The sequence below is a fragment of the Nerophis ophidion genome, linkage group LG14 (genome assembly GCF_033978795.1).
Source record: "Nerophis ophidion isolate RoL-2023_Sa linkage group LG14, RoL_Noph_v1.0, whole genome shotgun sequence".
NCBI classification, from domain to species: Eukaryota; Metazoa; Chordata; class Actinopteri; order Syngnathiformes; family Syngnathidae; genus Nerophis; species Nerophis ophidion.
Window position 1 is genome coordinate 7835094 of NC_084624.1, and position 22765 is coordinate 7857858.

The 22765-nt window shown below is 42.4% G+C and overlaps 1 protein-coding gene across 1 annotated transcript in view; it reads left to right on the forward strand.

Annotated features, from left to right (window-relative positions):
* LOC133568056 (elongation factor 2b) overlaps positions 1 to 22765 on the forward strand; it is a 35710-nt gene that overhangs the window by 9859 nt on the left and 3086 nt on the right. Inside the window, exons 3-13 of the mRNA XM_061919762.1 lie at positions 2166 to 2347; positions 2427 to 2638; positions 7563 to 7741; positions 8593 to 8698; positions 8770 to 9022; positions 9093 to 9288; positions 9349 to 9472; positions 9546 to 9788; positions 15555 to 15908; positions 15980 to 16162; positions 19974 to 20106. Of these exons, the coding sequence (XP_061775746.1) occupies positions 2166 to 2347; positions 2427 to 2638; positions 7563 to 7741; positions 8593 to 8698; positions 8770 to 9022; positions 9093 to 9288; positions 9349 to 9472; positions 9546 to 9788; positions 15555 to 15908; positions 15980 to 16162; positions 19974 to 20106 (2165 nt within the window). The remainder of the gene's footprint in view (positions 1 to 2165; positions 2348 to 2426; positions 2639 to 7562; positions 7742 to 8592; positions 8699 to 8769; positions 9023 to 9092; positions 9289 to 9348; positions 9473 to 9545; positions 9789 to 15554; positions 15909 to 15979; positions 16163 to 19973; positions 20107 to 22765) is intronic.

A 22765-nucleotide genomic window follows, 5' to 3' on the forward strand; every position in this document is an offset into this window, starting at 1 on the left:
CATTAGAGCAGTGCCATTTGTGGCCCCCAGCTAATTTGTTAAAGGCCCCCGGCCCATTCTAAAAAATACTATAATGACAATTTTAAACATAAAAAAGTGTAATTAAAGAGGAAACAGTGACATGTAACAAGTAAAAGTTGCAATGTTGACACTAATGACACAAAGCTGCCATGCGGACTGTTCTTGACCTGCTGAGGCTCCAATTACTTCACTGGAACAATTTCACTTTCAAATATTTTGGGGGGATAATATTGCATATTTTGTGCGAAACTAAGTTTTCTTTCACAAAAAGGGCATCAAACAAAGTATGAAAAAAATTATAAAATCTTATAATCAGAGAGCTACAGACTTAAACGTTAAAAGTAAAAAAATAAAAATATACATTTGGCTTACTTTCAACACTTATTCTTTTTTTTATTGTTATGAATTATTGACCTATTTAGGGTTCCAATTACTTAAAAATATTCCACTTTGAAATGTTTTTGGGGAAAATGTTGCATAGTTTGTGCGAAACTAAGTTTTCTTTCACAAAAAGCGCATCAAACAAACAAAAAAAGTATGAAAAAAATTATAAAATCTTATAATCAAGAGAGCTACAGACTTAAGCGTTAAAAGTAAAAAATATATAAATATACATTTTGCTTATTTTCAACACTAATAATTTTTTTATTGTTATGAATTATTGACCTATTTATGAATTATTGACCTATTTAGGGTTCCAATTACTTAAAAATATTCCACTTTGAAATGTTTTTGCGGAAAATGTTGCATAGTTTGTGCGAAACTAAGTTTTCTTTCACAAAAAGAGCATCAAACAAACAAAAAATGTATGAAAAAAATTATAAAATCTTCTAATTAAGAGAGCTACAGACTTAAGCGTTAAAAGTAAAAAATATATAAATATACATTTTGCTTATTTTCAACACTAATTCTTTTTTTATTGTTATGAATTATTGACCTATTTAGGGTTCCAATTACTTAAAAATATTCCACTTTGAAATGTTTTTGGGGAAAATGTTGCATAGTTTGTGCGAAACTAAGTTTTCTTTCACAAAAAGGGCATCAAACAAACAAAAAAAGTATGAAAAAAATTATAAAATCTTTTAATCAAGAGAGCTACGGACTTAAGCGTTAAAAGTAGAAAAATATATAAATATACATTTTGCTTATTTTCAACGCTTACTCTTTTTTTAATGTTATGAATTATTGACCTATTTAGGGTTCCAATTACTTAAAAATATTCCACTTTGAAATGTTTTTGGGGAAAATGTTGAATAGTTTGTGCGAAACTAAGTTTTCTTTCACAAAAAGGGCATCAAACAAACAAAAAAAGTATGAAAAAAATTATAAAATCTTATAATCAAGAGAGCTACGGACTTAAGCGTTAAAAGTAAAAAAATATAAATATACATTTTGCTTATTTTCAACACTTATTCTTTTTTTATTGTTATGAATTATTGACCTATTTAGGGTTCCAATTACTTAAAAATATTCCACTTTGAAATGTTTTGGGGGAAAATGTTGCATAGTTTGTGTGTTTGTCATATAAAAAAGGGTTTTGACATAAATGCCATAAACATAAAAAACAAAATTAAAAAAATGTTATAACGACAGACAGACCTGAAGTATCCGTAATACGCCGATAGGGAGAACTTTTTATTGAGACGATGAGTTGGGTGTGTTTTGACCTCTGCCGAACCCCTGAGGCCGACTCACCGAACCCCTAGGGTTTGATCGAACCCAGGTTAAGAACCACTGTTCTAGAGTAACGGTACTCTCACTGGAGTACAATTATTATCAGCTCAGTTTTGACCAAAATTGAATTACTGGGTTTTGCCTTTGGACGGGAGACCTTGTTCAAAGAACAAAAACTGACACTAAACTCACACTAGACTGCATAAACTCACAACAAATTACACACCAGTGTGACTTCTGCCGTTGCCGTACCCGTAATACGCCGATAGGGAGAACTTTTTATTGAGACGATGAGTTGGGTGTGTTTTGACCTCTGAGGCCGACTCACCGAACCCCTAGGGTTTGATCGAACCCAGGTTAAGAACCACTGTTCTAAAGTAACGGTACTCTCACTGGAGTACAATTGTGGGTTCGTCTCCCCACCTGCGCAGGTGTTTGTGCATCAGATTGTCCATGTTGTGTTCCTGCAGGGCCATCTCCTTGTACTACGAACTGGGCGACAAAGACTTGGCCTTCATCAAGCAGTGCAAAGATGGAAACGGCTTCCTCATCAACCTCATCGATTCTCCGGGTCACGTGGACTTCTCCTCCGAGGTCACGGCGGCCCTCAGGGTGACCGACGGAGCCCTGGTGGTGGTGGACTGTGTCTCCGGTACCCGCTCGTCCTAAAACGCCCCTCTCTCCCTCTCTCTCCCTCGACGCACACTTAACCCGCTCACGTCCTCACGCAGGGGTGTGCGTGCAGACGGAGACGGTGCTGCGGCAGGCCATCGCCGAGCGCATCAAGCCCGTTCTGATGATGAACAAAATGGACCGGGCCTTGTTGGAGCTCCAGCTGCAGCCGGACGAGCTCTTCCGCACCTTCCAGCGTATTGTGGAGAACGTCAACGTCATCATTTCCACGTACGGCGAGGACGAGGGAGGTCCTATGGGCAACATTTTGGTAGGCCTCACACACACATCCGGAAATAGACCTCATGTAATGCCCCAAAATGGGCATTACATGAGGTCCTCATGTAACATCATTGTTCAGTTTGAAGTTTTAGTTGTTTTTTTAATAGAAAATTGCATTGTTTTTGTTTGCAACATTCTTATAATACAGGGGTAGGGAACCTATGGCTCTAGAGCCAGATGTGGCTCTTTTGATGACTGCATCTGGCTCTCGGATAAATCTTAGCTGACATTGCTTAACACGATAAGTAATGAATAATTCTCACAGTGTTAAAAACAACGTTCAAAATATATAACATTCTCATGCGTTTTAATCCATCCATCCTTTTTCTACCGCACCTGTTCAAGAAATTGCCTTAATAGTAAGAAGTATTTTATTTCAATCAATCAATCAATGTTTACTTATATAGCCCTAAATCACTAGTGTCTCAAAGGGCTGCACAAACCACTACGACATCCTCGGTAGGCCCACATAAGGGCAAGGAAAACTCACACCCAGTGGGACGTCGGTGACAATGATGACTATGAGAACCTTGGAGAGGAGGAAAGCAATGGATGTCGAGCGGGTCTAACATGATACTGTGGAAGTTCAATCCATAATGGATCCAACACAGTCGCGAGAGTCCCGTCCAAAGCGGATCCAACACAGCAGCGAGAGTCCCGTTCACAGCGGAGCCAGCAGGAAACCATCCCAAGCGGAGGCGGATCAGCAGCGCAGAGATGTCCCCAGCCGATACACAGGCAAGCAGTACATGGCCACCGGATCGGACCGGACCCCCTCCACAAGGGAGAGTGGGACATAGAAGAAAAAGAAAAGAAACGGCAGATCAACTGGTCTAAAAAGGGAGTCTATTTAAAGGCTAGAGTATACAAATGAGTTTTAAGGTGAGACTTAAATGCTTCTACTGACATTGCTTAACATGATAAGTAATGAATAATTCCGCTGGTGATCACAGTTTTAAAAATAACGTTCATAAATATATAACATTCTCATGCGTTTTAATCCATCCATCCGTTTCCTACCGCACCTGTTCAAGAAATTGCCTTAATAGTAAGAAGTATTTTATTTCAATCAATCAATCAATGTTTACTTATATAGCCCTAAATCACTAGTGTCTCAAAGGGCTGCACAAACCACTACGACATCCTCGGTAGGCCCACATAAGGGCAAGGAAAACTCACACCCAGTGGGACGTCGGTGACAATGATGAGTATGAGAAACCTTGGAGAGGAGGAAAGCAATGGATGTCGAGCGGGTCTAACATGATACTGTGAAAGTTCAATCTATAATGGATCAACACAGTCGCGAGAGTCCCGTCCAAAGCGGATCCAACACAGCAGCGAGAGTCCCGTTCACAGCGGAGCCAGCAGGAAACCATCCCAAGCGGAGGCGGATCAGCAGCGCAGAGATGTCCCCAGCCGATACACAGGCAAGCAGTACATGGCCACCGGATCGGACCGGACCCCCTCCACAAGGGAGAGTGGGACATAGAAGAAAAAGAAAAGAAACGGCAAATCAACTGGTCTAAAAAGGGAGTCTATTTAAAGGCTAGAGTATACAAATGAGTTTTAAGGTGAGACTTAAATGCTTCTACTGACATTGCTTAACACGATAAGTAATGAATAATTCCGCTGGTGATCACAGTTTTAAAAATAACGTTCATAAATATATAACATTCTCATGCGTTTTAATCCATCCATCCGTTTCCTACCGCACCTGTTCAAGAAATTGCCTTAATAGTAAGAAGTATTTTATTTCAATCAATCAATCAATGTTTACTTATATAGCCCTAAATCACTAGTGTCTCAAAGGGCTGCACAAACCACTACGACATCCTCGGTAGGCCCACATAAGGGCAAGGAAAACTCACACCCAGTGGGACGTCGGTGACAATGATGAGTATGAGAAACCTTGGAGAGGAGGAAAGCAATGGATGTCGAGCGGGTCTAACATGATACTGTGAAAGTTCAATCTATAATGGATCAACACAGTCGCGAGAGTCCAGTCCAAAGCGGATCCAACACAGCAGCGAGAGTCCCGTTCACAGCGGAGCCAGCAGGAAACCATCCCAAGCGGAGGCGGATCAGCAGCGCAGAGATGTCCCCAGCCGATACACAGGCAAGCAGTACATGGCCACCGGATCGGACCGGACCCCCTCCACAAGGGAGAGTGGGACATAGAAGAAAAAGAAAAGAAACGGCAGATCAACTGGTCTAAAAAGGGAGTCTATTTAAAGGCTAGAGTATACAAATGAGTTTTAAGGTGAGACTTAAATGCTTCTACTGAGGTGGCATCTCGAACATTATTGGTTAGCTTCAGAAAAACATCCATCCATCCATTTTTCTACCGCTTGTCCCTTTTGGGGTCGCTGGAGCCTATCTCAGCTGCATTTGGGCGGTAGACGGGGTACACCCTGGACAATGTTATTAAAAATAATAAGAGACTTATTATACCCTAAAAATGTTGGTCATACTTAAAAATGCACGCAATTAGTTGTATTCAGCACGAAAAAAATATTACACGGCTCTCACGGAAATACATTTTGAAATATTTGGCTTCCATGGCTCTCTTAGCCAAAAAGGTTATAATAGGATATAAACATAAAGTATACAAACTGACCTATTTTAGTCCCATTGACTCCCACTATAACTGTTGTTTTTAAAAGACTGCAATCCTGCTATGTGACTAAGCTTTTTCTATAAAGACCGAATGAATCTCATTCTTGCAGATTGAAAAAAAAAAGAAAATAATGCTTTGGTGTAATCGTGCCTCCTACTGTAACTATCAGAAAACTACGAACATAATACTTCGAGCTTTGATAAGCGGAAATGAGTCAGACTGCCATTTAACCACTGAAATGCAATGCAAAATAAAGTTAAAGTTCCAATGATTGTCACACACTCACTAGATGTGGTAAAATTACTCCTCTGCATTTGACCCCATCACCCTTGTCCACCCCCTGGGAAGTGAGGGGAGCAGTGAGCAGCAGCGGTGGCCGCGGCCGGTAATTATTTTTGGTGATTTAACCCCCAATTCAAACCCTTGATGCTGAGTGCCAGACAGGGATGTAATGGCTCCCATTTTTGTAGTCTTTGGTATGACTCGGCCGGGGTTTGAACTCACAACCTACCGATCTCAGGGTGGACACTCTAACATTCATGTATAACATGGCAGATATAAATGTATTCAAGACTTGAATAAACTCAACCAAGTCCTTTCGCTTTCATTCTAGCTCAGTCGTAAAAATGAGATGTGATGTATGGGATTAGTTAGGATTTTGCTTCCTGGCCTTATCTTGCCTCTGATTGGCCAGTCCGTAATGTTCGGCCCTAACCTTAGCCAATTGTGACTCATCATAAGAACACCAACCAGTCGTCTTGGATGTTCTCCATATTTCATTATTCACAGTCCATTTTCTCTCTTTATAGCTTGTGTCTTTGATATAAGCTACCTAGCTACATAGCGCTAAAACAGGGGTAGGGAACCTATGGCTCTAGAGCCAGATGTGGCTCTTTTGAGGACTGCATCTGGCTCTCGGATAAATCCACTTGTAATCACAGTGTTCAAAATAACGTTCAAAATATAAAACATTCTCATGCATTTTGAATCCATCCATCTGTTTTCTACCGCACCTGTTCAAGAAGTTGCGTTAATGGTAAGAAGTTATTTATTTATTATTGGTTAGTGTGGGGTTCTTCCGACCCCCAAGCACCGACATGAGAGCCGGTTTCAGGGTTACAATATTGTTTTATTTTTCAATAAGTCTCCCAGTTGCTTTCCAGCAATAGTATTTCCAGCCCCAACCCCGTCTCTCCTCCTGGCTGCTGCTTATAACAGAGCGACAGGTGATTAGATAACAAGGCCCAGGTGGGCCTTTTACGCACCTGTTGCTGCAGGCCCGCAGGCCACGCCCCCCCCCCCCCCCCCCCCCCCACAGTTAGCTTCCGAATAAAAATGTTATTACAAAGAATAAGAGACCTATTATTAGGGACGGCGTGGCGCAGTGGGGAGAGTGGCCGTGCGCAACCCGAGGGTCACTGGTTCAAATCCCACCTAGAACCAACCTCATCACGTCCGTTGTGTCCTGAGCAAGACACTTCACCCTTGCTCCTGATGGGTGCTGGTTGGCGCCTTGCATGGCAGCTCCCTCCATCAGTGTGTGAATGTGTGTGTGAATGGGTAAATGTGGAAGTAGTGTCAAAGCGCTTTGAGTACCTTGAAGGTAGAAAAGCGCTATACAAGTACAACCCATTTATCATTTATTATACTCTAGAAATGTTGGTCTTACTTAAAAATGCACGTGTTTAGTTGTGTTCAGTGTTAAAAAAATATATATTATATGGCTCTTACGGAAATATATTTTAAAATATTTGGCTTTTTGGCTCTCTCAGCCAAAAAGGTTCCCGACCCCTGCTCTAAAAGGTAGCTAAGCTACAGGAAAATGTAGTTAAGCTACGTAGCATAGCTACATGTAGCTTGTTACTGCCTAAGAATAAGCATGTATCGACAAGTTAAAAAGTACAACACATATTAAAGTAATTATACGTGAAAATCTCCACTTTTTGCCTATTTCGTAATATACAATTCAAAACTTCCATTTACCCTATAGGGTAAATGGAGGGTTGCAGGTTCGATTCCCGCTTGTGCCATCCTAGTCACTGCCGTTGTGTCCTTGGGCAAGACACTTGACCCACCTGCTCCCAGTGCCACCCACACTGGTTTAAATGTAACTTAGATATTGGGTTTCACTATGTAAAGCGCTTTGAGTCACTAGAGAAAAGCGCTATATAAATATAATTCACTTCACTTCACTATAAATTCCGACCCCAATTTTCCATCTCAGGCAGCCTTTTTTGCCGAATCAACGTTTGTGTTGCTACTTCCGGAACATTCCCAGTATTCTTTCCACCCGCAGATCGACCCCGTTGTCGGCACGGTCGGCTTCGGTTCCGGACTCCACGGCTGGGCGTTCACCTTGAAGCAGTTTGCCGAGATGTACGTGGCCAAGTTTGCCGCCAAAGGCGAGGCTCAGATGGGTCCGGAAGAAAGGTGTAAGAAAGTAGAAGACATGATGAAGAAGCTGTGGGGAGACAGGTAAAAGAAACATCCGTCATGTGTCTATCAAACAGATGCTATTTGAGTTGAACATTGATGGAATTCAATGTCAATCAATCAATCAATGTTTATTTATATAGCCCCAAATCACAAATGTCTCAAAGGACTGCACAAATCATTACGACTACGACATCCTCGGAAGAACCCACAAAAGGGCAAGGAAAACTCACACCCAGTGGGCAGGGAGAATTCACATCCAGTGGGACGCCAGTGACAATGCTGACTATGAGAAACCTTGGAGAGGACCTCAGATGTGGGCAACCCCCCCCCCCTCTAGGGGACCGAAAGCAATGGATGTCGAGCGGGTCTAACATGATACTGTGAAAGTTCAATCCATAGTGGCTCCAACACAGCCGCGAGAGTTCAGTTCAATGTGGATCCAAGACAGCAGCGAGAGTCCCGTCCACAGGAGACCATCTCAAGCGGAGGCGGGTCAGCAGCGTAGAGATGTCCCTAATCGATACAGGCGAGCGGTCCATCCTGGGTCTCGACTCTGGACAGCCAGTACTTCATCCATGGTTATCGGACCGGACCCCCTCCACAAGGGAGGGGGGGACATAGGAGAAAGAAAAGAAGCGGCAGATCAACTGGTCTAAAAAGGAGGTCTATTTAAAGGCTAGAGTATACAGATGAGTTTTAAGGTGAGACTTAAATGCTTCAACTGAGGTAGCATCTCGAACTGTTACCGGGAGGGCATTCCAGAGTACTGGAGCCCGAACGGAAAACGCTCTATAGCCCACAGAACTTTCCTCCAGAAGGTCTTATCTTCGTCCTTGTGAAGTCTAGCCGCACATTTCCATGCTGTGTATTTATAACCAAACAAATTGCAGATATGTCGATCCAAAAACTGGCAAATTCACCAAGACCGCCAACGGTCCCGATGGCCAGAAGAATCCCCGCTCTTTCTGCCAGTTCATTTTGGACCCCATCTTTAAGGTGAAGCGCAACTATTTCTGCTGCGTGGACGACTGCGCTCAAGTATTCACGGCGTCCCCCCCCCCCCTCAGGTGTTTGACGCCATCATGAATTTCAAGAAGGACGAGACGGCCAAACTGCTGGAGAAGCTGGACATCAAGCTGGACGCGGAGGACAAGGAGAAGGAGGGCAAGCCCCTGCTGAAGGCGGTGATGCGTCGCTGGCTGCCGGCCGGAGAGGCCCTGCTGCAGATGATCACCATCCACCTGCCCTCGCCCGTCACCGCTCAGAGGTACCGCTGCGAGCTGCTCTACGAGGGGCCCGGAGACGACGAAGCCGCCATGGGTCAGTGCTGCATGTCGCTCGCCTCCCGGCGCTCGTGTGTCGCTGAACACTTCCTGTGTCCTCCTCCCAGGCATCAAGAACTGCGACCCCAAAGCTCCTCTCATGATGTACATCTCCAAGATGGTCCCCACCACCGACAAGGGCCGCTTTTACGCATTTGGCCGCGTGTTTTCCGGCTGCGTGTCCACCGGCCAGAAGGTGCGCATCATGGGGCCCAACTTCACTCCTGGCAAGAAGGAAGATCTCTACATCAAACCCATTCAGAGGTGAGCACATCCGCACCGACGCAATGAGGCTTTTTTCCCCCTCAACACCTTGTCGTCCAGGACCATCCTGATGATGGGCCGCTACGTGGAGCCCATTGAAGACGTCCCCTGCGGCAACATCGTGGGACTCGTTGGAGTGGACCAGTTCCTGGTGAAGACGGGGACCATCACCACTTATGAACAAGTACCCGCTTGTTTGTGTTGGCAAAATCCCCGGTTCCGAACCCCGGCGGTGACGGGCCCCCTTGCCTCCGCAGGCCCACAACCTGAGGGTGATGAAGTTCAGCGTCAGTCCCGTCGTCCGAGTCGCCGTGGAGGCCAAGAACCCGGCTGACCTGCCCAAGCTGGTGGAGGGCCTGAAGCGCCTGGCCAAGTCCGACCCCATGGTGCAGTGCATCATCGAGGAGTCCGGGGAGCACATCATCGCAGGAGCGGGAGAGCTGCACCTGGAGATCTGCCTGAAGGACCTGGAGGAGGACCACGCCTGCATTCCACTCAAGGTACAATCCGACCAGCTCCGATACAAACTAAATATACCCTATTTTAACGGTAAAGTTAAAGTACCACTGATAGTCACACACACACCAGGTGTGGTGTGCATTTGACCCATCACCCTTGTTCACCCCCTGGGAGGTGAGGGGAGCAGTGGGCAGCAGTGATAGCCACGCCCGGGAATAATTTTTGGTGGTTTAACCCCCAATTCCAACCATGGATGCTGAGTGCCAATGGCTCCCATTTTTATAGTCTTTAGTATGACTCGGCCGGGGTTTGAACTCAGTCCAACCACAAGGCCACTGAGCGGGTACGGAATATAGAGCGCACCGGAATACAAGCCGCACCCACAAAATAAATATATGTACATTTTCCATATATAAGCCACACCCACTCAATTAAAAAAAATATATATTTTCCATATATTCGCCGCACCAGACTATAAGGTATGAGGTGGTTCGGGCATCTGGTCAGGATGCCACCCGAACGCCTCCCTAGGGAGGTGTTTAGGCCACGTCCGGCTGGTAGGAGGCCACGGGGAAGACCCAGGACACGCTGGGAAGACTATGTCTCCCGGCTGGCCTGGGAACGCCTCGGGATCCCCCGGGAAGAGCTAGACGAAGTGGCTGGGGAGAGGGAAGTCTGGGCTTCCCTGCTTAGGCTGCTGCCCCCGCGACCCGACCTCGGATAAGCGGAGGATGATGGATGGATGGATGGATGGACAGACTATAAGCCTCATAAATAATTAGTTATTTACGCAAAAATATTTTGTAAGCGTTTATTTACATACCTTGTTTGCAAACGGTTGCCGTAACAAGGCAGTAAAACGGTCGATCAAACAAAACAGAAGTCATCGTCATGGACCCACTAGCTGCGTAAGCTAGCTCTACAATCAACAGACTCAATAACTCCACTGTTGTGACGTTTTGGTGAATTTTCTGAGGAATTTGTGAAACAACACAAAAAAGAATGCCATAGTAAGTAAATTATACTGACACAGACACGTGTTAGCATACTAGCTAATGGTAACAACGCTACAGTCATTACACTACAATAGCTCGTAGGAATCAGCATGAAAACACTACTATCAAAAATGGGATGATTTTGTAAGTATGAATAGTTTTAGTTATGTTATAAAACTTACAAATGCTGGTTGGAGTGATGAATGAAGTAGAAACGCTATGGACTGCTAGAAGACTGAACAGCGCTGTGGTTGGAGGGGAAAAAAAGCACTACAGATAAGTGGAAGGACACTGCAGCATCTGCAGTGAGCTAATTCGTCCAAAAGATGGCGCCATAGCAAAAAGAAATAAAGCACCTCAGTGTATTTGTTTTTTTTAATTAAAACATTTTTACAATTTTTGCCGTCAGCGAAGAAAAATCCATGAATTAGGTCGTAGGGTTCAAAGCGTAAAAGTACCGGCTTATAGTCCAGAATTTACGGTATGTTCAGAGGTGGGAGGAGTACTCAAAAATTGTACTGAAGTAAAAGTACCGTTACTTTAAAATAATATGATTCAAGTAAAAGTAAAAATTAGCCATCAAAATAATTACTGGAGTAAGTATTCTGTGAAAAACTACTCAAGTATTGAGTAACTTCTGAATTTTTTAGTAGCTATTTTTAATGGTTCTTGGAATACAATTGCTTTGGTGAGGTAGCTACTTGTCCAGGGTGCACACCGCCTTCCGCCCGTATGCAGCTGAGATAGGCTCCAGCACCCCTTGCGACTCCAAAAGGGACAAGCGGTAAAAAATGGATGGAATACAATTATAGTTGGTGTAAGCGTGCCTGTGTGTGTGTAAAACAATTCATTTTCAATTTACTTCAACATATTTTTTCGAGTTAGAAGTAGAATTCCTGTAAGTTGAAATGTGAACATTTCTACAGAGACAGATGACAATATTTAAATGTTCTTGCAAGTAAACATTGAATATTGATGTCACTTTTTACAGTCAGTACGTTTCTATGTACTAAATGAGTCAAATATTTCAGTGTGTCTCTCCTACACTAGGGGGCGACTGTGCTCCTTTCAGCTTGTTCATCTATATTAGATGTAAATACAGTAGAAGAAGATAATGCTACATGCTAATACATCGTTAGTGACTTTAAAGCTACGGATATAATTTACATATTTACACTGCGTTTTGATGTTGTTGGTAATGTTTTAATGTGTTCAAATGACACTTGTGTTTTTTAGGAAGATCAGAAACATACAAAATGTTCGCTTTTTAGTCAACTGTTTTAGGTTTCTGTTCAGCAGTTATCTCAAACACGTCCTGGCGTCATGTCACGTCATTAAAGTGTCTTCTTTGGGAACATTCTGATACTTATTAAACAACTAAGTCGATATATTGTATCATGTTTTAAAAATACTGACCTATTTCAGTGTCCTGCAGCTGTACTTCGTGCTTGTTTGATTGGTGAAGTGGAATGACGTCACTACTCGCTTACGTTGTATTGGCTAAACCGTCACGTGACAGGAAGCATGATCGATCATTGTGATATAAATAAATGTAACGATTGGAATGAAACTCGATATATCGAAGTAAAAGTAGCGTTTTTATTTTAAAATAAAATTACTCTGACAAGTTTAATGTATCCAAAAAGTTACGTATTTAAATGTAACGGGAGTAAATTTAGCGCCTTACTACCCACCTCTGGGTATATATTGATACTGCTTGACAAGCTTACAATTCTTAATTCTATAGATATCAGAGGTGTCCCTAACCGATATTGATATTGGATATTGATCAAATTGCATTAACAATAGGCTGAACATACGTCCCCTTCACACCGGACATGTCCTCTTTTGCGGGGGTGTCCGGGCGTTTTTTTTTTTTTTTAAATGCCCTAATTGTCCGGCATTTTGAATTAGGGTTGCGTGTACTTTCAATGTACGTCCAGGGTTAAGTTACCGTTTATATATTACTCGAGTTGGTGAATTCTAGCTGAAAATATTGTAGCGGCTGGCTACGGAGTGTTAGCCAATGGCTTTGGCTGGGGGGCGGGACTTCTGGGTAAGATAGGGAAGTGACGCTGTTGACAGGAAGTGTTGGTCCTTTTTTTGTTTTAAATGTTGATTCTGCATTATTTTTTTTACAGAAGCCTAAAATAATTGGCTCAGAAATGCTACCTCTGTTTTTGTTGTTTTAACTGATTTGTGAAATACTCTTCACCTATGGTATATTCTCTGAGAACAACTGTTTTTGTTTCAAATGTTTTGAGGCATTATTTATATATTTTTTTTACATTAGAATGGTCCACTGGACTGAGAAGAGACATTTAAAGAATGGGCTGTTACCTGTTTTTTGATAAAATATAATTAACCTGTCTTCAATCAATCAATCAATGTTCATTTATATAGCCCTAAATCACTAGTGTCTCAAAGGGCTGCACAAACCACTACGACATCCTCGGTATATATATATATATATATACCATTATTTATTTATTTATTATTATATCAAACAATCAAGAGGTTATTTTGAATATTGCTTCCTCTGTACTTTTTCTAAAACTGTGAATGTTACATAATATAAGTGTGACTTATTTTGGTATACTCTCAACAGAGGAGAAAAAATGCTTTATTTAAATAAATATATTTATAAAGCAAATGTTCACCTAGTCCTGGCCTTGGCGTGCTGCCCGCCTTGGCACGCATATATGTGTCCTCTTTTTGGGGTTTCACAATATGGTCAGCCTAATTAACAAAAAAAATAGATCTAAAATCTAAGATATAATTTTCGATACGAGCATTACTGCAGCGTGTTTACCTGGACAAATAATATATTCATCCATCCATTTCCTACCGCTTGTCCCTTTCGGGGTTGTGGGGGTTGCTGGAGCCTCTCTCTATATGGGCCAGTTAAATACAGTTCCTCCAATAACAACAATGTTGGTCTTTTCTTGTATTTTAGTCAAGTCATTGAGGAAAAAGGTGACCATGGTAGGCTGTAGGCTACTAGGAGCTAGCAGCTACGCAACAGCTGAGCGCACAATAGCACGCGAGCTGGACATACACAGTCTAAAATAAAACATGACATTAGTCAATATAAACGAGTATCAAAATAGGGACGGCGTGGCGCAGTGGGGAGAGTGGCCGTGCGCAACCCGAGCGTCCCTGGTTCAATTCCCACCTAGTACCAACCTCGTCACGTCCGTTGTGTCCTGAGCAAGACACTTCACCCTTGCTCCTGATGGGTGCTGGTTGGCGCCTTGCATGGCAGCTCCCTCCATCAGTGTATGAATGTGTGTGTGAATGGGTAAATGTGGAAGTAGTGTCAAAGCGCTTTGAGTACCTTGAAGGTAGAAAAGCGCTATACAAGTACAACCCATTTATTATTTAAATAGTTACAGCCGCATGTTACTCACACACACAAGGTCTCCAGGGCAGAGTAGGAAAAAGTATCCAGTAACATCATTCAACTTACTTTCATGAAATATTGTGACCACAAAACACAAATGGACACTAATGAGATTAGTGGTTGGACTTTTACAACATTCCAGGCCACAAAACAATACAAGTATCAATCAATCAATCAATGTTTATTTATATAGCCCCAAATCACAAATGTCTCAAAGGACTGCACAAATCATTACGACTACAACATCCTCGGAAGAACCCACAAAGGGGCAAGGAAAACTCACACCCAGTGGGCAGGGAGAATTCACATCCAGTGAGACGCCAGTGACAATGCTGACTATGAGAAACCTTGGAGAGGACCTCAGATGTGGGCAACCCCCCCCCCCTAGGGGACCGAAAGCAATGGATGTCGAGCGGGTCTAACATGATACTGTGAAAGTTCAATCCATAGTGGCTCCAACACAGCCGCGAGAGTTCAGTTCAAGCGGATCCAAGACAGCAGCGAGAGTCCCGTCCACAGGAAACCATCTCAAGCGGAGGCGGATCAGCAGCGTAGAGATGTCCCCAACCGATACACAGGCGAGCGGTCCATCCTGGGTCTCGACTCTGGACAGCCAGTACTTCATCCATGGTCATCGGACCGGACCCCCTCCACAAGGGAAGGGGGGGACGTAGGATAAAAAAGAAAAGAAGCGGCAGATCAACTGGTCTAAAAAGGAGGTCTATTTAAAGGCTAGAGTATACAGATGAGTTTTAAGGTGAGACTTAAATGCTTCTACTGAGGTAGCATCTCGAACTGTTACCGGGAGGGCATTCCAGAGTACTGGAGCCCGAACGGAAAACGCTCTATAGCCCGCAGACTTTTTTTGGGCTCTAGGAATCACCAATAAGCCGGAGTCTTTTGAACGCAGATTTCTTGCCGGGACATATGGTACAATACAATCGGCAAGATAGGCTGGAGCTAGACCGTGTAGTATTTTATACGTAAGTAGTAAAACCTTAAAGTCACATCTTAAGTGCACAGGAAGCCAGTGCAGGTGAGCCAGTACAGGCGTAATATGATCAAACTTTCTTGTTTTTGTCAAAAGTCTAGCAGCCGCATTTTGTACCAACTGTAATCTTTTAATGCTAGACATGGGGAGACCCGAAAATAATACGTTACAGTAATCGAGACGAGGCGTAACAAACGCATGGATAATGATCTCGGCGTCTTTAGTGGACAAAATGGAGCGAATTTTAGTACTAACCATGACTCCTGCTCATGTCATGTCTGGTTGATATCGGTATCAGCCAACACTCAAAGCTAAATATCGGTATGGTATTGGAAGTGAAAATTTGTGTTGACACGCCCCTAAAAGAAAAAATTGAAAAAGTAGTAGTTTGACAAAAGGACTTTCTGTGTTTTTGCAGAAATCGGACCCGGTCGTGTCTTACAGGGAGACCGTGTCGGAGGAGTCGGACCAGATGTGTCTCTCCAAGTCCCCCAACAAGCACAACCGTCTCTTCATGAAGTCCCGCCCCTTCCCAGAAGGCCTGGCGGAGGACATCGAGAAGGGCGACGTCGCGGTTCGCCAGGAACTGAAAGCTCGCGCGCGCTACTTGGCGGAGAAGTACGAATGGGACGTGGGCGAGGCCAGGAAGATCTGGTGCTTCGGTCCGGAAGGAACCGGGCCCAACCTGCTCATAGACGTGACGAAGGGGGTCCAGTACCTCAATGAGATCAAAGACAGCGTGGTGGCCGGCTTCCAGTGGGCGACCAAGGAGGTGAACTCAGTCGCTTTGTCGCTGGTCAGTTTGGATTTTTTTTAAATGGTGTCGCTGGGTTCCTCCTGCAGGGGGCGCTGTGTGAGGAGAACATGCGAGCTGTCCGGTTCGACATCCACGACGTGACGCTGCACGCCGACGCCATCCACCGGGGGGGCGGGCAGATCATCCCCACGGCTCGCAGGGTTCTGTACGCCTGCCAGCTCACTGCTCAGCCTCGCATCATGGAGCCTGTGTACCTGGTGGAGATACAGGTAGGTGTCTGTCTGTCTGTCTGTCTGTCTGTCTGTCTGTCTGTCTGTCTGTCTGTCTGTCTGTCTGTCTGTGTGTGTGTGTGTGTGTGTGTGTGTGTGTGTGTGTGTGTGTGTGTGTGTGTGTGTGTGTCTACCCTTCTTGAGACATGAAGAAGGAAAAGTATCTTCCATATGAGGTGTGAACAAATGATGACATAAATCATGGTCCCAATAACGTTGCATCTAATAGAGAATGTCTCATTTGATCTATAGATGTATCTATAGATATATAGATAGCCATATCTACCTAGATAGATCTATGTATAGATTTATCTAGAATAGATTAGAAAGTACTTTATTGATCCCTGGGGGAAATTCAGCACCACAGTTAGCTCACGATAGACAATAATAATAATAAATAATTTATATCATATGTATGATTTATAAATAATATAAATATCTTCTATGTATATTCTACGTTTAAGTGCTATCTATGTAAAGATCTATCCGTCTCGATCGATCTGTATGGATCCATCTATCTATGTGTGTTGATCAATCTAGATCTATCTCTATATAAAAAATACATATATACATACACACACACGTACGTACGTACGTATGTACGTACACACACACGTACATACGTACGTACACACACACGTACGTATGTACGTACATACACACGTACATACACATACATACACGTACGTACGTACATACGTACGTACACACACGTATGTACGCACGTACATACATACACACATACATACACACATGTACGTACGTACGTACATACATACACACATATACGTACATACATACATACATACATACACACACACATACGTACGTACATACATACACACATACACGTACATACACACACGTACGTACATACATACACACACATATACGTACATACATACACATGTACGTACGTATGTACGTACATACATACACACATGTACGTACGTACATACACACACACGTACCTACATACACACACACACATACCTACATACATACACACACGTACGTACATACATACATACACACATGTACGTACATACATATACACACACGTACGTACATACATACACACACATGTACGTACGTACGTACATACATACACACACATATACGTACGTACGTACATACATACACACACATATACACATGTACGTACGTACGTACATACATACACACATTTATGTACGTACATACATACATACACACACACGTACGTACATACACACATATACATACACACACACGTAAATACATACACGTATGTACGTACATACATACATACACACACACACACATATATACACATGTACGTACATACACACACACACATGTACACACACGCGTACGTACGTACGTACGTACGTACATACACACACGCGTACGTGCACACACACACGTACATACATACACATATACGTACGTACGTACCTACATACATACACACACACGTACCTACATACATACATACATACACACATGTACGTACGTACGTACATACATACATACACACACGTACGTACGTACATACATACATACACACATGTACGTACGTACGTACATACACACACATACATATACACATGTATGTACATACATACACATATACACATGTACGTACGTACGTACATACATACACACATGTACGTACGTACATACACACACACGTACCTACATACACACACACACACGTACCTACATACATACATACACACACGTACGTACATACGTACATACACACATGTACGTACGTACGTACGTACATACATACATACACACACGTACGTACGTACATACATACATACACACATGTACGTACGTACGTACATACATACATACACACACATATACGTACGTACGTACATACATACACACACATATACACATGTACGTACATACATACACATGTACGTACGTACGTACATACATACACACATTTACGTACGTACATACATACATACACACACGTACGTACATACACACACACGTACGTACATACACACACGTACGTACATACACACACACGTAAATACATACACACGTATGTACGTACATACATACATACACACACACACATATATACACATGTACGTACATACACACACACATGTACACACACGCGTACGTACGTACGTACGTACATACATACATACATACACACACGCGTACGTGCACACACACACGTACATACATACATACATACACATTTACGTACGTACATACATACACATTTACGTACGTACATACATACACACATACATACACACACACGTAAATACATACACACGTATGTACGTACATACAAACGTATGTACGTACATACATACATACACACACATATATACACATGTACGTACATACACACACATATGTACACACGCGTACGTACGTACATACATACACACACACACACGTACGTGCACACACACGTACATACATACACACAGACACACGTACATACATACACACACACACACATACCTACATACATACACACACGCACGCACGCACATACATACATACACACACGTACCTACATACATACATACACACACACACGTACATACATACACGCACGTACGTTCGTACGTACATACATACATACATACATGTACATACATACACACACGTACGTAGTTACTTACGTACATACATACATACACGTATCTACATACACAAACACACACACATACGTACATACATACATACACACACACACGTACGTTTGTACGTACATACATACACACACACGTACGTTCGTACGTACATACATACATACACACACACGTACGTTCGTACGTACATACATACATACACACACACGTACGTTCGTACGTACATACATACATACACACACACGTACGTTCGTACGTACATACATACACACACACACACACGTACGTTCGTACGTAAACACACACACACACGTACGTTCGTACGTACATACATACACACACGTACGTTCGTACATACATACATACACACACGTACGTTCGTACGTACATACATACATGTACGTACATACATACACACACACGTACGTACGTACACACACACACACACACACACACACACAATGTATCTACATACACACACACACACGTACATACATACATACGCCCACGTACGTTCGTTCGTACGTACGTACGTTCGTATGTACGTACACACACACGTACGTACATACATACATACATACACACACACGTACGTACGTATTTACATACATACATACACACACATACGTACATACATACACGTACGTTCGTACGTGTACTTACATACACACGTATGTACATACATATGTACATACATACATACACACACACACACACACACACACACACACACACACACACACACACACACAGACACACACTTGTGAACAAAACAAACTTAACCAAGTCATGTCACCGGTCTCTCTCATTGTAGCTCACTGAAATGACAAAAAATAATAATTTTGATCTACTGCTTTATTGGATCAAAATCTATGTTGTTGTGAATTAAAGACCTAGTCAAGGATGTAATTACCCAACCTCAAATATTACCCTCTGAACATTTTTGCCATTTCCCCATTAGAAAAAGTGTATTATAAGAGAGATTCCTGACAAAAAAAAAAACATCAGACAAAAATAAAATCATAAAAAGTTTGCGTCAATGGATTTTTTGAAGTTGTTGAAAATTTTAAAGCAGTGAAAGTGAAATTAAAATATTTTTTGGGTTCTAAGAGTAAGAGTGTGTAGTCAATGACATTTTTTATTCCTATTGTGTTGTTTCATCTAAAAGTCCGCCTGTGCCCTTTTTCCAGTGTCCCGAAGCCGTGGTGGGCGGGATCTACAGCGTGCTGAACAAGAAGCGAGGTCATGTCTTTGAGGAGTCTCAAGTGACGGGGACGCCCATTTTTGTGGTGAAAGCATACCTGCCCGTCAACGAATCTTTTGGTAGGTGCTACATTTTAGTACTCATTTTCACCGAGGGCCACGTGGCAATTGTGGCCCCCGCTCAGAGGGCCGCTTGTAACAGTGAATATACTGCATGGACATGTATTTATTGTGGTAGTTGTGCAGCCAATAACATCCAAATGTCCTCCTGTAAGCACACATTTTTCTGTCTTTTGCTCCAGTCATTTCAAAGAAGTCAACATTATGGCCTACTAGCAGCTACACAACGGCTAAGCACACACGTGTCCTTAATTCAACAATGTTGCAGTCAATTTAAAAGAGTAGACAATAGTCATAGTTGGATATTACTCACACATACCAAGGTTCCAAGGCAGAAGTTTACCGTATTTCCTTCGATGAGGTGGCGACTTGTCCAGGGTGTACCCCGCCTTCCGCCCGATTGTAGCTGAGATAGGCGCCAGCGCCCCCCGCGACCCCGAAAGGGAATAAGCGGTAGAAAATGGATGGATGGATGGATGGATGCCACTGGGGCGCTAATTATTTTAAAACCTCTTCTCACTCCGGCACTTACCAAAGTCATGCGGTAAATTTAGGCCTGCGCTTATAAATTTGAGTGTGATGTAAGGATACCATCATGAAAAGCACATTTAATAAAAAAAACGTTATTATGGTCTTACCTTTACTTATAAATGAAGTCCATGCGCAGCTCCTTCTGATCAAAAGCATCGATAACTTGTTTATAGAAGTCTTCCTTATCTTTCTTCAGTTTTAAAAGTCTCTGTCTCGATGGAGATCTTCCTTTATTACTTCCTGCTTCGATTGAAAGTCCAGTTTAGAAAACTTTTATTTTAGATATGTAATCCTCCATGTTAAAAGTGCAAGCGAGAGGAAAAAATAAACGATCGCTGCTTGTTGTCACTTCTTCTGCAGCCGAGTAGTCGCAAGAAGGATCGCTAGCGCCCTCTACCACCAGGAGGCGGGAGTCATTTAATGACTCATATTTGACACACGCAGCTACGGTATATTAATAAAACATCGCTGCTTACTGTTCTTTTTAGCATATTCAATAGCTTGGACCTTAAATCCTACTGAATAGTTCTTAATCTTCTTCCCTTTATGCAATTTTAAATGATTGAAATCAGCCTTCTTCATTTTGAAAATGATGACAGGGGAAGTGTCACTCGTGACGTGACGAGTTTGACCCGGCAGTAATTCTAGGCAGGTGCATACAATTGAAGGAAATACGGTATTGCTCACATATAGAAAGGTTCCAAGGCAGAAGCGTATTAGGAAGTGTTCAGTAACAAGCGTGTCTGCATCGTTCATCTAACAGCGTCATGGGATTCATTTCATAAATCATTGTGACCACTGGGTGTCGCCCCAAAAAAAAAACCCAAAAAACAATGACCACTCCACTTCAACTTAAAGACAGTAGAGGCTATACGTTCATTTCAGATGGTTAATAAGTGTTTTTCATGCCTACCATTTCTAACATTCCACGCTACGAAACAATAACAGCATGTTTGACTCCTGCTTGTATCAGATAATATCAAGGCTGCAATATCGGCATCATCTCAGAAGTAAAACGTATCGGTACACCGTCTAATTCAGGTGTTTACTTTAATGAACAAAAACATTTTCAAATATCTTAGTCATGATCAGATAAATATACATTTTAGACACATGCGATTTTATGCAAATCTTATGCTTTATTGACACTTTATTTCCAGGCTTTCACTGGCCACTTTACTTGATGTGGCAGGCCAAATATGTCACATGGTGTGACATCAAACAGTGGTGGCACACCAAAGAATCACCGAAGTGACGAGTGTTTTGTTTCCTTTTGTTCAAACAGTGTTAGAGTGGCCAACAATATGAAATAGGCTTGTTTAATGAAACCTCTGCTTTGTTTTTAATGAATACGTAGCCCTACTGTGGTACTGTACTTTAAATGTTGGTCGTGACGGTGGCACTTGGAGAGCCAAGTGTTTTCTGAGGTGGTGAACAAAGTTGGAGAACCAAGACTTTCATGTGGTTCTATAAATTGTCTTCAAGTGATTAAGTACCCTGCAAAAAGTGAAATCTAAGTAAGATTAAATATCTCAAATAAGGGTGATAGTTGATTATTTTCTGTCCGATAAGATAATTCTTCTCACTAAGCAGATTTTATGTTAGAGTGTTTTACTTGTTTTGAGGGTTTTGCTCCTAAATGATGTCAGTAAGATATTACAGCTTGTTGCTGAGACCTATATTGAGTAGAACATGCTTGAAACTAGAATATCAACAGATGCAAAACTGTGTCATTAACACTCGGAAGTAGAGATGTCCGATTATATCGGACTGTCGTTATTATTGGCCGATAAATGCTTTAAAATGTAATATCGGAAATTATCGCTTTCAAAATGATCGTTATCGCTTTCAAAAAGTAAAATGTCTGACTTTTTAAAACGCTTATAACAAAATGTCATACTCACATGAAACAAAAACCTCAATGTAGGTCTCACCGAGACCTATATTTCATTGACTGACAACCTCCAGCTAAAACCAACAGGAAATTTGCTATTCCCACTTCAATACTAAAGCTCCACTCCGTTCACAATGCATTAGAGTCTCAAAAGTAAAATGTATGACTTTTTAAAACGCTGCTGTGTACACGGACGTAGGGAGAAGTACGGAGCGCCAATAAACCTTAAAGGCA